Source organism: Triturus cristatus, chromosome 2_1 (assembly GCF_964204655.1).
Source record: "Triturus cristatus chromosome 2_1, aTriCri1.1, whole genome shotgun sequence".
NCBI lineage: Eukaryota > Metazoa > Chordata > Amphibia > Caudata > Salamandridae > Triturus > Triturus cristatus.
Genome location: NC_140581.1, coordinates 880565429 through 880583889, shown reverse-complemented (window position 1 = coordinate 880583889; position 18461 = coordinate 880565429). Strand labels below are relative to the sequence as shown.

Genomic DNA, 18461 nt, shown 5'->3' with positions numbered 1-18461 from the left:
TGGCCCCGCTACAACTTAAGATTGCTGCCATCCAGTCCTGGCAGCCCCCCGTCACCCAGACCGAGGTCCGAGCCTTCTTGGGGATCACCGGCTACTACCGGCGGTTCGTGAAAGACTACGGCAGCATCGTGGGGCCCCTCACGGGTCTCACGTCCAAGAACCAGCCGAAGCGGATTAACTGGACCCCCGATTGTCAAGCGGCCTTCGAGAAACTGAAGGCCGCTCTATGCACCGCCCCTGTGCTCCAGGCCCCCGATTACAGTCCGGAATTCATGGTACAGACCGACGCCTCCGACCACGGCATCGGAGCCGTCCTTTCTCAGTTAAACCCCGAAGGTCATGACCAGCCGGTGGCCTTCATCAGTCGACGTCTCCTGGCCCGAGAACAGCGCTGGAGCACCATCGAGAGGGAGGCCTTCGCAGTGGTGTGGGCCCTCAAAAAGCTCCGGCCCTATCTCTTCGGTACCCACTTCCGGGTACAAACCGACCATCGACCCCTGCAGTGGCTGATGCAGATGCGGGGGGAGAACCCAAAGCTCTTGCGCTGGTCCATTTCCCTGCAGGGAATGGACTTCACTGTGGAGCACCGACCAGGCCAAGACCACGCCAACGCGGATGGCCTGTCCCGCTTTTTCCGCCTCGACGAAGAGAGTCCCCAAGGAGATGGGTGACTCTCCCCGTCTTCAGCTGGGGGGGACGCATGTTGGACAGGCCACACGAGGGGCTTGCTCCCTCCCCGCACGACAGGGCCCGAGCTCCGGCCCACCAGGTATAACCCACGAAAAGCACCCGTACCCCGTCTCCCGACGGATCTTCTGCCCTCGGACCTCTACTCATCACGAGGCCCAGCCCCACCGGCTTCCCCGGCCGGTTCAAGCCGCCATCTTGGGCCCTGCACCACGAGGCCGCGTGGCCTCACCCCGACCCTAACCCCGGGCCTGACCGGCCCCGACATCCCGGCACCACCATCCACCCAGGAGGTGAGCGGACCACTTGGCAGGTCAATGGGAGGACGCAGTGTCAAGAGCTCTTCCCCCGCCAGGTGTCGATCGCCCCCAGCTCCCCCAGGCGCTGGCTCCACCCCCTGCTGGGTGTCTGGACACCTTCATCCCGGGCCCTCCGACCTCCAAGTGCGAGGGTCCGGACATCAAAGAGCGCCTGCCCTATAACTGGGGCAACTCCGGAGCAGGAAGGCAGTTGTATCCTGGAGTCGAGAGACACCGAGAGAACTCAGCCTTGACGGACTACTGGCGCTGCCGTAGCCCACTCCTGTGAACCATCGTCCTGCCTGCTGGCGCTGCCGCGGCCTTCTACAACATCCATCCTCGTCGGGACCTGCTGGCGCTGCCGCGGCCCGTTGTAACGACCATCCTCGTCGGGACCTGCTGGCGCTGCCGCGGCCCGTTGTAACGACCACCCTCACCGGGACCTGCTGGCGCCGCCGCGGACCGTACATCGACCCTCGTTCCGGGACCTGCTGGCGCTGCCGCGGCCCGCACCATCTAAGCTCGAGGATTGTGAGCTAAACATCATCTCATCCAAACTACCTGACTGGTAGACAGACTGTCCCGCTACCCCTTACCCTGCTTTGAGAGATTTGAATCGAGGGGACCCCGGAGTCCAGACCTCCTTGTACCATTCGACCGTACCATAAGAAGTGCTTATAAAGAACACTGAACCTTATCCTTGTGTGGTATCTGTCTGTGGGGGAGGGAAGTTACTTATCTGTACGATCGCTGGAGACGGCTCTCCCCGGAGACCTCTCCTCCTGACCCCGGCCGACCCTCCAGGTCCGTCTATCCTTTCTAACAATGGGCATGGTCATGTCTGCCTTATCTAGGTTACGTTTCAATCTGTTGAAATGGAGTATCCTGTGGGGCCTTCTGGGGGTGCCAGGATCCACCAGGTAAGTGACCTCAGCCTTTTTCAACCGGATGAGGGAGGGCCTAGTTTACTTGTCCTAGAGGGCCCTGGGAGTCACAAGCTCCAACACCCACATCAACTGCCCTTGATGGCACTCAGGCATAGTAGCCTTCCTGTCATACCAGAGCTTAATAATCTCTTGGCTTTCCTCCAGATTGTTGCTTGCTCTCGTCATGTACTCTGCCATGCGAGATTGCAGGCCCAGCACATAATACAGCAGAACTTGTTTGCAATCTTTGACCAAACTCAATGGTCCTCTTACATGATGGCCAAACAGTAACTCAAAATGGCTAACACCAACCCCTTTCTGTGGTGCCTCTCTGTAAGAAAATAGCAGGCATCAAAGGAGAACATACCATTTCCTCCTGAGTCAGAAAAGCCCATTATCATGCCCTTCAGGGTCTTATTGAATCTTTCCACCAGACCATTGGTCTGGGGATGATATGGGGTGGTGAACTTGTAAGTAAAACCACATTGCCTTCAGATTGGTGGAAATAAAGTTAGTCACCCAGTCTGAGACCACCTCCTTCGTAAAGCGCACTCTGGTGAAGATGCCAAGTAGGGCTCTGGCCACGGTGGGAGCAGTGACCATCTTGACGGGAAATGCTTCAGGGTATCTGGTGGCACGGTCCACTGACACCAATATATCTGTTCCAGGCAGCAGCTGATGGGTCTAGGGGACCAACAATATCAATCCCCACCCTCTCAAAGGGAGTTCCATCCACTAGCAGTGGTATCAAGAAAGCCTAAGGCTTGCCTCCTGTCTTGCCATTGGCTTGACAGGTGCCACATGAACTGCAAAAACTATTTTACCTTGCTAGACATGAGGGGGCGATAGAAATAGTTGACCAGCCTGTTACAGGTCTTGGTCTGTCCCAAATATTCCTTTTTGGGAATGGATATCATTGCAAACAGGCACACAGTTTGTTAGCACTTGCACAAGTGGTCAATACCTTCACGTCATAACATTCATGATGGCAGCTATTTAAATATATATGATGCACAGACGAAATATGCATAGTTTACTTAGTAAGGATCCAATATATCATTTGGCGTACTGAGTCATCTCCGTCTGCCTGGCATGGAGCTTAAAGTTCACAAAGCAAAGGCTACTCCACCAGCCAAATTCAGAGCTGACTGCCAAGCTGGCTACCATTTGTAAAAAAATTGGCAAGAACCGTTGTCAATGCGGTTCCTGTCAATGTTTTTGAAGTTTGTTGCACAGCTTCGTCAACATTACGGAGGCATCCATCAAACTGAAAGCTGAATTTTCTTTTCGAAAACAAAATGCCCCCCATGGATGTTATCTCCGATGGCAAGGGGGACTATAACAGTTTTTACTGCCCTGTACTGCTATGGTTTACTTGGTGATGACAGGCAGTGAAAACTGACCTCTATGCCCGCCCATCTAAATTTGGTGGGCAGACATTAAGGTCAGCCTCTAACGGCCCATACAGAAGGATGCAACCATCGCGGAGACAGAGTAGGCTCTGCAATGGTTAAACAAATGGTCTGCCCACATCTAAATTGTGTGGGTGGACCATTATTTTAGCAATAAGGATATCTAAACCGGACCCTAAGTATCGGATGTCAAACATGTTGTGAAAGTAATTCCAAAATATAGGAACCTTTTTCCACTCTTCTTGCATAAATATATGAAACACTGAATCAATACTAAAGATAAATGATTCAAAAAAAGGTAAATTCAAGCAAAATCATCTTAGCAAAACTCTCTCTGGGTAATTAATTATGTACCATGCACATAGTCAAAAACACAGTAAGAAGTGACTTTGTCCCAGTTCGCTGTTTATTATTACAACCAGGTGAATTGACTCTCTTAACAATAATACACCCTCCTGAACAAATTTCAATCCAGCTTTAGACCCAAATTCTGCACTGAAATAGCTGCTCTACAAATTATAGATGATATCCTAAATACACTAGATGCTGAAAATGAGTGCCTTCTGAAGATATTAAATCTATTTGCAGCACTCTATATCATCAACTACATCACAATACTTATCCAGGAAGAGTATAAAAAGCAAAGTACTTGATTTAACGTTTGGCAGACTGGTACTCATCACAAATGTGATGGACATTGTGCCTGCTTTATACATATGGGATAAAGGACCCCCTGCCGGATTTTATAAGGATATTGTAAGTCATGCAAGAGTGCCATGACAACATAGAGGAACAAGGCCAAAAGCGGAGTTCCTTTAAAAGGTATTAAACCCTGAGGTGACTTAAAAGGTATTAAACCCTGAGGTGACTTGCAATATTCTTATCATGAACAGCAGGGGGTACTTTATCCCATATAATACATGTTCACACCGTCATCTTTCCCTCAAAGTAGAAACATGCAGAAAGAGTCAATCTCTTTTATAATTACCTAAGGAGTGCTAAAAATAAATACGTTGCACTTCATATCCCCTTTGAGCTCGTCACTGTAAGTTAGAAAAACAAAGCAGAAGAAAGAAAAGCAACCTTTTGTTTTTCTCTAAACAACTGCTTGAATTGTGTTGTGTGACATGACCTGCCTTTCTCCTCGGCTCCTGGCAGCATGGATTGTGACATTAGAACCCAACTGTAATAAATTGTTACAGTTGAGTTCCGACATTTTTCTTTTTTTAATAAATTGTGAAATAGTCCACGATAACAACATCTCCTATTTCACTATGTTTTGTTTAAATGTTATTAGTGGTCTTTATTAAATTCAAGAACAAAAACATGCATCGATCCCATCTACATATCCAAGTAGTATAGAAATCAATGGCGTATATGCAATAACCATGTACATCATATAAGCAATTTCATAAGATCGTCAAGCTGGAGGGGCAGTATCCGAGCATCAGCATCTGAGGTTCGATGCAGTGTACAATTGTTGACAGCTTTGCAGCCTCACTGTGCTACTGTTGAAAGGTTGGGCTGTGTATATCAGGAGTCTTCTGAAGTTATCACTCAACATCTCTCTGCCAGTGTGCCTATATAGCCAGGTAGGTCTCAAATGAGGCCCTGATATTTTTCGGCTGTCTGGCAGCGGGCATTAAGAGCCACTATTCTCGTAATTGTTCCTGACAGAATGCAATGTCCTTGATCCAACAGTCACTCTGAGGGTCAGTGATCATGATAGTAAGCTTGCATACACTGGGCAGAAGCTCTCCTCCATACCCAATAACACCACCTCAGGCAGTATAGGCACTACAATAGCAGTATACTCCTAAATACATTCAAACACTCAAGTCTAATAATCCACTAACCTCGGTCACTACCAGGCAAGATGCAGAAAATGAGCACACTCTGCCCCACACATATCAACTGCACTGTACATTTTATGCAGCTGGAGGGCTGTATGGTAAAGCATGTGCAAGAACCTGATATGTATGAGATGGAGCCTGTAACTTGGGGTTAGTGCACCAGTCTGGGGCAGCAATACCTCCATTGTTGCTTAGGTATTTCGGTGCTAAACTCCCTCTGTCACTCTGACTGCACCCTGGGCTCAGCAACAGGGACAGTAGTCTGCAAAGTATAGTAGAGTTGTAGTATCAATCTCTTGGGGGAGGGTGATGCAAAGGCCAAATTCAATGCTACTAGGCTAGAGGGCTCTTGAGGAAAAGTAGCATGTGCCTGTCTACAGACACCTTGCATCCGGTAATATAGAAAGACATCAAGGGGTGTCCAGTCAACAGCTGACTGTATATCTCACAACTAAATAAAGACCCACCCAGGATACAACCCCGCCACAATTGTCTCCAATTTCATGTGTGTTAGCTGCCGGCAGGCCTGTTCATCCGATGGGGGTGAGGGGTGGTAAGGCTGGATTTCGTGCAAATTGCAGAACTGGTGAGTAAAGGGTAGGCAATCAGGTTTTGCAGTGCGATCCATCCCACGCCCTCTCCATGCACCTCACAGTATCGACATCGCAACACGGGCGCCTCGGAGAGGAGCAGACGACAGTCGTCAGGGGAAAGCATAATCTGTCTCCACCACCTTGTGCAGCAGGTGAAGTGCTGGGTGGAGCCACTGTATATATTGCACCTATTTGTAGAAGTAATAACGTTCGGCATTGGGTGCTCATATGCCACCCTGCTCAAAAAGCTTCTACTTCAGTTTGCTGATGACAGTCAGCTATATTTCAAAGTTTCCATTCCCACAGATATTCATTTTAAATTCTATTCTAAAGAAATAACTAAATGGATGTCAGCCTTTTCTCTCAAACGAAATCCAAACTATAAACAAACTCTCTCCGCTACCAGTCCAAAATGGCTCAATTCCCTTTGCCCATGGTGCATCACACCATCTCTAGTGCCGTTAGTGATAATCCTTAGATTCTGCATCAGATCAGATCCAACCTCAATCTGACGAAACACCACATCAGTATTCAACTAACTACACGGCTGAAGAAAAGTAAAATATTCTATTTCTTCAGCAGATTTTAGGACTTCTGTTCAATCCCTTATCCTTTCACAGACGAATGGAGACAAATCTCTCCTTGCCAGTCTACCAAAATTATAAGCTAAACCTCTCAGAGCAGGTTCAAATGCTGCAGCCCAGCTTGTCTATAATGCAAAAGTCAGACCATATAACCCGCTCATTAAGTAAATACATTTTCTACCTTTGGAAGCCTACATCAACTTGAAAATCACCTGCATCCCCTTAAAGATGACACCAATTGGAGGAAAAAGCTTGAGGTATAAAACACCTAGATGCAGGAGTTACGGATGACAGTAGCATCGTAGCAGTTGATGCAAAGAATACAGTGCACCTTGAGGTTTGATTACAATACTCACAGTAGAGTCAGAAAGAAAAATAACCAAGAGGAACACTGAAATCCAGTAGGAAGGACTCTGAAAAGAAAGCAAGAGAAAAAACACACAGAAAGTGGAAAAAATGCAAAGAATGTGCCGGACAAAAAAAAAAAAACAATACTCGAAGAGTTGCAATCTAACCTGTAATTTAGCCAGTACTTTCAATACCTAGAAACAGGAAATGGAATGCTACACACCATTGAAAGAAAAGGAAACCATGTTAAATTGGGAGCTACCCAAAGAAGCACAACTGAAGACAGTCATGATGGTTTGGGACAAATAACCCTAAAACCCCACCCCAATCATGTCACCTAGCATCTCAGAACATGTTCCCGACAGAGTAATGCGCCTGTCCTTACCCTCCACCCAGAGGCCATATGAAGATAAATGCTCAGCAGCGCATCCTTGCCTTCGCAGGCTCTGCAGTGACAAAGCTACCAGTGAACTTTCCAGCAAGTAAATGGAGTTTGATTTCTTTATACTCATAGCAACAGAGGTGTATCATGGACTGGGTGTTCTGACTATTCGTTGTTCTTTAGCTACATGTGGGCCCTGAAATTTATTAAACCAATTTTTTCATGATTTACCCTTTTGCTAAGTGATTCCATATATAATGACCATGCAAGTATCCTGAGCATCTGAGTAATTAATTAGCAATTTTTGTAGCTTCTTCTTTAGAAATATTCTAAATAATAGCTCACCAATTTTTCGATTGAAGGTATGTCATCAAATTGTGTTTCATATGTTCTTAAATATACTGATCCTATTTGCTATACATTTTTACAAAATAATGTTCGTTTGCGTAATTTTTGATTATATTTAATTATAAATATATCACCTTCTAACCAAAATTAGACTAAACTTCATCCAAAAATATAAATTGTGCGGCACTGATGGAGAACTGTCTTAAAACTGGATGTTCTTCAATAATGTATGGAATTTTATACCTTTTGGTTTGAATCACACTTTTGAAACTTTTTTCTAGACTATTTTCTCGGAGTATCAAGGGCAGAATTTTCCCAATGAAAACTGTAGATTTGCTTAGGATCTTTTTGTTTTTCTACCCTCAAAGTTTCAGAAAAAAATTGCATGATCACTTAATTAAATATTTTACTGGGTGTTGCCATTTTGTTTTAAATGTTAGCATGTTTTCTTTTTTATGTCAAGCTTTCAAGGCACTGCAAGCTGCCTGGTAGCAAAAGACGTGTTGTGGGCTTACGAAGAACTTAGTGGCTTATAGCACACCCACTGCTTAACATTGGCTGGCTTTATTGTCACTCTCATATGCTTGCTTCTTATTCAATGACTTTCTTTGTCTCAAAGCATTCATCTTGTGTCTTCCCCTGCCCTGGAGCCAGTGCTTAAATTTGAGTTGGTGGTTTCCAGTGCTCGGCACCAGCAATTAATTATCAACATCGATGTTGTGACTGCCTGCCACAAGGTTACGCTGTCTGGCTCAGTTAGAGAAGACCACAACAACAGTTAATTATTAATTCAATATACATTAAAAATGACTGCTGCCCAATCAATTCTTATAGCTTTGGCGGCCTGGAATAGTCTATATTTTCAGGCTTGTAGGAGTGTGATGGTTAGCAGTATTGTTGTTACTATCATTGGCACCATAGTAGGGGCAATGTGTGGGGCAAGCTGGAGTTGCCTCCTGATGTGAGCCCTGGCATTTTATTATTATTATTATTTTCAAATTAAGCACTGCCTGGAGCATGGCATCTTTACCCTCTGGTTCGCTCTCTTTTTCCTTCTCTGCTCACTTTTAGAGAACTACATTTTTTTCTTTTTATGACTGCATCTATTTTCCAGCTCTGTCCCTCATGTCCTTCTCCCGTCACCAAGTACCTGTCCCCTGCACTTCACTTTGCTATCTCCAACTTCTTGCAAGCTGCCTCTTGTTAGAAATGGGGTCTCTAGTTGGCAGAGGTATTCACCCTGTCCAAGTAGAGACCACCACTCTAGTCAGGATAAGGTAGATACACACTAAAACATAACTTATGCTTACTCTCTGCTAGCTTGGCACAGAGCAGTCAGGCTTATCTAAAGAGGTAATGTATACTTTATTTGTGCAACACAACACACAGTAACACAACAGAATCACCACAAAAAGACTCCACACTGGTTTAGAAAAATAGACAATTTTATCAGAAAATCAAGAGCAAAATGACAAAAATCCAATGAGTAGAACGGGAGTTATGAGTTTTTAAAGAATATCCAAAAATATAGTGCTTTAGAGTCTTAAAGTGCTAATCCGGGATATCTGGTTGCCCTTTACTAGAGTAAATCCAAAAGGTCACGCAGACCACGATGGAGCATGGGTTGAAAACAGGGACAGCCTTGGCCCGCTAAAACAGTACTTTTGGAGGGGGCTGCGTCGTCTTCGAGGACAAGATGCAAGGAGAAGGGCAATGATGCACAGTCGTCGATCCATGCACTCTGGAAAAATGTTGTCGTCAAGCAGCACTGAAGGTGGGTGATGAGTCATCATCAGGTGAAATGCACCAGTTCTGACTGGCGCAACAGCGGCGATGCATCATCATTGAGAGTTGCAGCAGAGAAAACCTCACTTCCAAGGGCCCAGGACTGAATAGGCACCACTTGGCACGGCAGGACTCAAAGATGGCAGAGTCCAGGTGCTGTTGCAGGGTTGTATGAAGTCTTGGATGTCCCTGTGACTTCATAACAGGGGGCAAGCCAGCATGCCCTTGGAGTCACTCTGGGTTCAAGTGAGATGGGTTGAGTTCTTTTCCTCGGCAGGGTAGAGGGTTGCAGGCTGAACATATGAGGGGAGTAGGCCTTACAGTAGTGAAAAACAAATGTAGGTGTTTCTCACTACAAGAACATGCAAAATTTAAAAGTACAGATCCTACCATTTACTTATACAGCACCATGCCCTATGGGCTACCTAGGGACTACCTTAGGAGTGACTTGTGTGTAATATGTTTCAGCCTAGGCAAAGGGCTTTAAATGCCAAGTCGGAGTCTCAGTAAAACTGCACACACAAGCTCTGCAGTGGCAGGCCTGAGACACGTTTAAAGGGCTACTTATGTGTGTGGCACAATCAGTGTTGCATGTCGACTAGTAGCATTGAATTTACAGTCCATGGGTAGAGGTAGTGCACTCTACTAGGGACTTACAGATAAATTAAACTTGCCAAACAAGTGAAAACTAATGATACCAGGTTTAGAGAAGAGAGCACATGCACGCTAGCACTGATTAGCAGTGGTAAAGTGCTCAGAGTACTAGAGCCAAGAAAAAAGAGGTCAGAAAAAGAGGAGGAGGAACGCAAATGGTTATGGGTGACCTTTCAGAGAGGGCCATTTTCCAACCTCTCTCATGTGCTTCTCTTTTGCCAAATCCTGTGCCTACTGTGCTTTTCAATGTGTGTGCCTTTTCGCTGGCCCCTATGTTTTCCTTCCTCATGTTGTTCTGTTGCCCCCACACTCAATATCTCTGTTTTTTTAAACAATTTTTTTTGCATGGCGGACCAGCCAGCAAATTGCGGCCATCCCCACTGCCTAAAATAAAAGCAGTTTTGCGCAACTGCGCTTTCATTTTTATTATTTTACAGATCCATTTCAAAATGGGGATTAAAAAATGACACCCATACATTTTGTAGATGTGCATGTGTAATAAAGGATGCACCATCGTCATCATGCATGAACCTGTCTACAAAACGATTAATCCACTGCAGCTGTGTTGTTGTACTTGTTTTTCATAATCTGTTTTGGCCATGCTGCACAGCATCTTGCTGATGCTATGCATCATCGCCAAAAGGCATTGGCAAAGTCAGTAGGACCCACAGACGAAGCCTATCGGTTTTGCCAATGCTTGTTTCGTGTTATTTCACTATATTATGAATATGCTCTGTCAATTTTAATGTAGTCACTTGCTTATATTTACTCTATATAAAGTGTATGCGCAATAGCTAAATGAGTTTGTAGAACATAATAAGCACACCAAATAGTTCTGATTGCATTGCATAGTCACTCTTTGTTCATTTTGAAGAGACATTAAGCACACCATTGTATTATTACATTGGCTGTGCTAGGGCCAGTGGCTTAACAAATCCTCAGGGGGCCTCTCTGCAAGGTAAGGTGAGGGAGTCCCTTTTGCCCAGTCCCTCACTGCTTTGCTACAGTTCTGAGTGTTTTTTTCAGCAGGCCAGTCCAAGTGAGCCCCCTTTGAGTTGAATGCTGTGTACTCCCTCACCGCAGGGGCTGTGGGGGCATCTGGTAAGCCCATGGCTAGGGCTCATTTGCATATGAGTGTTCCCCATAGATATAAGGTAAATTATTCTACCTCTGCACATACTCGTATAATGGAACCCTGTTCCCAGACAAATAACCCAGAGAAAAGCAGCGCATGCTTCCACCCTACCCATGGCATGTGTTTTGTGCTCCAAAGTGAGGAGATGAGCGCTGTGGAACAGGGAGGGTCCTGGGACCAATAGATTTCAATACCAAGGAGGGAACAGTCACACCAATTGCAAGGCTGCAAATACCACACGTTAGTGCGGGCATAGCAAACCATTTGCTGATATCTTTTTTTTAAGTAGGGGCCATAACACCAGTGCCTTGCATACCGAAGGCACCAATATTTAACATGCACCCACAGAACAGTAGGTCACAATGTGACTCCATGTTTGTTTGAAGACGTGCGATTTGATAAGAATTACAAGGTGGCTCTCCTGTCATGTAGTTTGCACTTAAACACATAGGGCCGTATTACACATTATCATTGGGGGAAACGCATTCTGTATTATGGCGTGGGCGCAGAGTCAAAGGGATTCCCTCATTTGCATAGGGCACACCCCTATGCAAATGAGGGAACACCCTCTGAAGGTAGCACTGGCGCTTCAAGTGTGCCAGCGCTATTGGTATTATAGACGGGGACGCTTAAGCGTCTGCACCCCCTTCTATAATACCAAAGTGCCCCGGAGGCGTGCAAAGCGGGCGCAAAAACCCAATGCACCCCCCGGTTACCTTCTGTAATACGGCCCATGGAGACTTAGCTTTATCATCGAATGGGTGACTTAGTTAAACTAATGAGGAGTTCAGGATGCTTCTTTCTCTGCCAGCAGCTACTTGTGTGACATAGTCAACAATGAATTTGGACACCAATTTCAAAATTAAAATACCAAAAGAGCCTTCAAGTGTGTGATAAATGATTGTAAGAATGCAAATGAGGGTACTTACAGTTATTCAAAACGTGCAGGTAAACTAAATAAGTCTGTAAGTTGTTGACCCAATTTCATATAATGAGAAGATGCTGCCAATAGAACACACAATCTCGAATGACCCCATGCAGGAATCAGGTTTAACCCATTGGGTCTCATTAACAAGACTTTCTACAAAAAGGGTACCCTCTTCACATACTTCGGAAAAATCAAGCACGATTCCCCATAAATACAAAAACAAATACTCAACTTTACAACAATATACATAAAAAAACGTTTTGTACGATACATGAGTTAGCATTATCTTTAGACATGTTTCTAGTCACCAGAACCATCTCATTTGGGAACTATTAGATTATATTGCTGGGTTAGACATTTTGTTAAAACTCAACTTTTCTTTTCAACCGCATTCTACACTGGGTCCTATTTTCTGCGATTGACAGTGTTTGTTTTGTGGAATACAGCACCATGACCATCAAGAGTCAAAACACAAATATTGAATCAACTCTACAATGTGCACTATAGACGGCTCAACCACTCAATGACTCACTCACAGACCCACCTACTAATTCAGAAAAGGTCTGAACAGCCCCAGAGGAAAATGCTAAACTGAGCAGGAAAAGGCTTCATTGGATACACTAATACATCTACAGATTTATGAAATTTGAAGTCATCGGTATACAACTAGACATACATTTTATTTGTTGTATGTGTTGCGAGGGTAAGTTTATTCCATTGGTCAATAAATGTGTTTGGTCATTTTTTTTAAACAGAGAGTTTATTTTTATGTCACAAAACGTGGAATAGAATCTGCCAAAAACCTCCACATTAGGTTGAAACAAATTCTGACAATCGTTAATCTAGACTCTCTTCGATGCACACATACATCATAGAAGAAGATGTATTTTTAATTCACTCAATGTATTTTTAGAAATAGAATAGGCTGTACTTACGGATCATGATTCACTTGATATTGGTTGACAAAAACACATGTATCTTTGGGGATGAAGTAACCATTCAAATTAACGTCTGAAGTTGTACTGAAACATCAAAACATACTACATTAATATGGGTAAGAACATTAACACTGTTTTACTTTCAAATTGTCTCGAGCTGAATATTGATCATCAGAAAAGGAGGAAACATTTTCCCATAAAATATTTTTGGCGCCACAAAAACGTAAGTAACTTTTTTTCAACTTCTATTCAGATTTAGCTTTGCAGAATACGTTATGATAAAGGACGTCATGCACAAAAAGATGACAAAACAATATTGTGGCCACTTTTCTGTTATCTATCTTTTGACCTTAATTCTCAATGAAAACTAAAAGTTGCAAGATCATGTAATATATTTCCAGTTTTACAACAGACAGGTTCTATTTTGGTAGCAGCTTAAATATTTGTATATATCATTGGATCCAGCAGTTACCTAAGTGACATGTGGTGTATGCTATCAGCTTTCGCTACTTGTGCAACACAAGTCAGAATCCCCTATCCCCCATGCTATCCTCCAATGCCTATTGATTAGCCTTTCCTTTTACACAGAGAGCAAGATGTTATGTTATGTGAATTTGTAGAGCACAGCTAATTACTCTCGAGGGAGTCCAGGTACTCAGTAGGGCATGCCTGACGGGAGTGGGGGAGATCAGGCCTAATTTGTCTTGAGGAGCCAAGTCTCGAGGTCCATTTGGAAGGTCATGTGAGAGGGGGAGGTTCTGAGGTGTTCCAGTTCTTGGCTGCGAGGTATGAGAAAGAGCGTCCTCCACTTTGTGTCTTCTTGATGCGAGGAACATGTGCTCTTGCCTGGGAAACAGATCGAAGGTGTCTGGTGGTTGAGGTAAGCTGGACTGGTGCTGTGGAGGGCTTTGTAGGCGTGGGTGAGTAGCTTGAACTTGCATCTCTCATGGACTGGGACCCAATGGAGACTGTGGGGTGTGGAGAGATGTGGTTATTTTGCAGGATGCTAAGGATGAGTCCGGCGGTGGTGTTCTGGGTGGTTTGGAGTTGGCGTAGGATATGGGGTGGGATTCCGATGTAGGGGATGTTTCTGTAATCAAGTCTACTTGTGATAAGAGCCTGGGTGACTGTTTGTCTGGTGTTCAGTGGGAACCACCTAAAAACCTTGCATAGCATTTACAGGTTGTGAAAGCATGATGACGAGAGGGTGTTGATCTGTCTGCTCATGGAGAAGTTGGTGTCCAGGATGATCCTGAGGTTCTTTGCATGGTCCGTAGGGGTGGGTGGGCAAATTCAGAGTGCCACCAGGAGGTGTCTCAGAGGGAGTGGTTGTTGCTGAAGATTAGGACTTTGGTTTTGTCTGTGTTGAGCTGAAGGAAGTTATTTTTCATCCAAGCATGCAGTTTGCAAAGTTTGATTTGGCAGTTCTGGTTGAGCCAGTAAGGGAAAGGATCTTATCTAGGCTTATCTAGGCTTCCATGCTGATATCATAAAATAGAGAGGAGGAGGTAAATGCACCTATACAACCATCCCATAAACACATCATATATCACATACAAGTAGGATGCTTGCAAAGAAGCTCACAGATACATGGAGACTGCCGGGTCCTAAATTACCAGAGGGGTTATCCGTTATCACTAAATTCAGTGAGTGTCAAATTAAAAAGGGAAGGCGATCCTTAATGGAGAAGGGTGTCTCACACACATAATAGTGTCATGCTTCATCATCGGCAACCTCTCCCCACCCTGGTAAGATGGTACTACCAGGGCGGACTCGACCTCTACGAAGACTTGGCGGTAGGAGGAAGTTCAGAAAATCTAAAAATACCTCAAAGTTCCTCGGTTATCACCTTTATTTGTGAGGACTTTGGGTAGGACTAAAAACACTTACCTCGGCAGGTAGGGAGAGCGCAATGGCTCAAACCCGTCTGCTAGTCACCAACATGTTTCTGCCCTCAACAATTAGCCACACTGGTCTGGGGCATTAGTCAAGACTACAGTATCCCCACAAAAATAGCCACTAGGCTCAGTTTATCCTTTCGGGTAATGCAGGTGCATCATCGAACAACAATCACCGTGAGTCCTACCTGTGTTTTTTACCATATGATTCTCGTGGGAAACCCTATACTTATACTAGGCTGGTCAGGGAGGGGGTGGTGTCCTTTGTTGTCACACTTGCATCAAAAGGTTCCCCACTCCAATGAACCTAATTGTTTCCGCTCCATGCCGCTCGTTTATTGAGAACTGGTAATGAGTCTGGGGTCCGGTTTTTTCACAAGCAGTACAGAGTGCATGTATTTATTGAGAACCAGTCATGCCCTTTGGTAAAACGTTTTGGGAGAAAGTTTTGTTTGTACTATAGAGGTTGCACATGTTTGAACATTGCATATTGAACATGGGGGCACAATACTGAGACACATTTGTTGGTGTTTTTCAAAATGTTTAGTAGTGTACATTTATAATACGTGGGTTTACTCTGATTTTATATTGTAGTTACCACTGAGGAAGGGCAACACTTACACGAAAAGCATTGGGATTAAATTCTCCACGTTGAATTGTACGAAATTTTGTACCTCTGTGTATCACATGAGTAAAGTCTGGCAGGCACTCGAACTTTAGCGGATAATGGAAACAAAAACATTTTCAAATGCTCTGTTCACTTTTTTACTGATGAAACAAATGTGATTAAAAATGGACGGAAATGTTTGAACTTCATTGGATGGTTTACATATACTTAGCCTTACTTAAGAAAAGTGTGATTACACATACATTATTTGTTATTCAATCTATGGAGAACACTGGTAAAAATCCATTTTGAGGATACTTACTTTTTGCCAGTGCCAATTATTATACCAATTAAAAAACACACACCGGCAGCTCCTTTAGATCACAAGTAGTCCTTCCATGTTATAAAACAACCATTTTATTTTCGCTTATCCTAAGCACGGGGCATTCTTTTTACTCTTTTTACCCTTCTTCACGAGTTCTTTTTTCAACATCACTTTTTCATGGTGGAATACAAATTTCCTTTGAATCACAAAGTCACGCGGAGATCCTTTCCTTGGTAACACCCTATTTTTAAAAAAATATATGTAGTAATAATACCTTTATGACAAAATAGTTTAATGTTTTTTGTTTCATATATCCTTGAAAAAGCCATAGGCTTGCATGCCTTTACAGGGTGAAACACGTGTTGGCTATAACGTACATAACAACGTAATTTTGGAACAATAATAAATACACAACCAGGACCACACTTTTGCACGGACAGTATCCTTTCAAAAGACAATAAAATCTTTGGAGGACATTTTCTCTTTGCAAAATCCAGATTTGAAGCAGCTTCTTCTCAACACAGTTGAAGAAAACCCTTACCAAAAAGCATTATGACATTACTAGATCCAGTAGTGGCTCCTCGCGGGAGTCCTGCGGGCGGTTGGGAGTGCTGTGGGGCGGCTAGGAGGGGCGGGGGGAGAGGCATGGTAGGGGGTAGTAAACTCCGGCTTACGGGTGAACTGAGTTTATTAAATAAATAAAACAAATTACATTGCACGCGCTGCATTGCCGACGCGCAATGTAATTCGTTTTATTTATTCATTTATTTAATGAACTCCGTTCAGCCATAAGCTGAAGTTAACTAAGTTTACTAACCCCTGCCCCGCAGCACACCCACGAGGAGCCGCTACTGACTAGGTCCTCATTTTGTATCTACTTCCACGCCTTTACCGGGGTTTGTGCTTGTTCCCTAGGTTCAATTTCTCCTATTTTTTTTAAATTGCTTTTCATTTGGGTCCCTGCTACCTTAAGGCTCAAACCTCAAGGAGACAACTATAAAATATGCTTTTCCCGACTTTCTTCAGTTGGTACCCACTAGTCAGGTGAACTGAAAATGGTCCGTAAAAAGACACCACCAGAGGCATGTTTAGAATACCCACCTTACCTTGCACTCTAACTGCAGCTGTCCCATGACCACCTACCCAGCCCTTTCTTGTATAAGCTCCCTCACTGGTCAGAGCAACATTTAGCGATTCAGATTTGTGTGATATAGGACCCTGTACTACATTGTGGATTCAATATGACCTTACTAGGGTACATCCATCAGACTAGGAATGCATTTATGGGCCTCTCTGTTTTTTGTAAACCGATAATTAAGATTCGTTCTGTCTGTGTTTGTACTAATCATTGTTATACTTCTAAGATCTTGACTACCATTTTGTTTCTGTACGTCAGGTCATCAGTCTTCAGATGCACACCACAAGGTTAAGTTATTTTATATATATCATATGGCTGCTATGCATTTTTTTCATCTACACACTTTTTGTTGTGGACCCAGAAGGACCTATGAATTGGAAAGTAATTCAAAATATATGACACTGTATTCAAATTCAAGATCTTAATTTCTGAAAAATATATTGGCTCTGTGAGCCAAATATTTGTGGCACACCTTTGTGGAATCATATCCTTGTTATTCAACATTTTCAATACATTTTCAAAAAATATTAGCAAAAACATCACATCCAGTATATATTATTCCAAATATCCTTAGTTTCTCAAACAGCCCCTCACAGATTTTTGGGCAAGAGGTCCCTTCTTAAGGAGGTATGAATTGTATTTATTAAAGAAATAATGAGGAATCTTCAAAAATCATATCAAACTTGACATAGCCTAATAATACCTTATGTTACCTAGTTCCAATGAAATAAACGTGAGGTTCCGTTTCACTTGACTTATGCCACTGCCTCAGTTTTCTTTTTCAGGCTTGCACAACCTCCTGACTGGAAAGAAAATGGTTTTGATAACGAAGGGCACAATATTTTAATTAGGTTTATCATATTTTTTGTCTATCGTTTAAAACCAATAGCCTTTGTATTTGAAGATTCTCTCTCCACCACCAGCACTCTTTACAGCAGTGTGCAGGGTAGGCTGCCTATTCATGGTATTGATCATATCAGGTCACATACTTGCACGTGTAACTGTGCAACATGGTAGCCATCTATTAAGTACGTCTTGATACCGTAGACTTTAGATCCTTTATCTGAATGTTATATTTATGTTCAAAGTTCTTCATTTTCAGGAGTCTTGAGGTCTGCCTGACAAAGACTGCAAGGGCATATTGAAAACATTGAATAAAAAGGATGTTATTCCACAAATGTGTGCCACAAATATTTCTCATATTAGAGGGTAAGGATGCCCATACGATGGTGAAGTTGCTGCTATCCAGAATGTGATTTGTATAGTTGGATTGCTGTGTTGAAGATAGTGGTTATTTCACCAATTTTAGTTGTGCATCCTCCTATAGACACTACCATATAATTAAGGGCTCAGTTTCAGGCACTTGTGGCCCAGTATCCCCAATCCAAATCAGTATTTCTTGCAACTGTCTGGCTGGTTTGCTCTGAAAGCAAATATCATAACATGACTCCAGTTGAGTGAGCTCCACTGGCTCTCCCATTCACTTCAGAATTCAATTCAAAATCGGATGCCCCACCCATCCATCTCAAGTCCCCTTCCTACCTTACCTCACAGCTCTCCTTATCATTAGAGATGGACAATGAATTCCACTCCTCTGGCGGAGTTGGTGGAGTTGTGGTAA

General features: G+C 43.6%; 1 protein-coding gene across 2 annotated transcripts in view; it reads right to left on the bottom strand.

The window, feature by feature from the left end:
* The window catches only part of LOC146866026 (cytochrome P450 1A1-like), a 197643-nt gene that overhangs the window by 20242 nt on the left and 158940 nt on the right, over positions 1 to 18461 (bottom strand). For both annotated transcript variants that reach the window (XM_085633042.1, XM_085633044.1), the window contains exon 6: positions 12870 to 12956. In XM_085633042.1, the coding sequence (XP_085489168.1) occupies positions 12870 to 12956 (87 nt within the window). The remainder of the gene's footprint in view (positions 1 to 12869; positions 12957 to 18461) is intronic.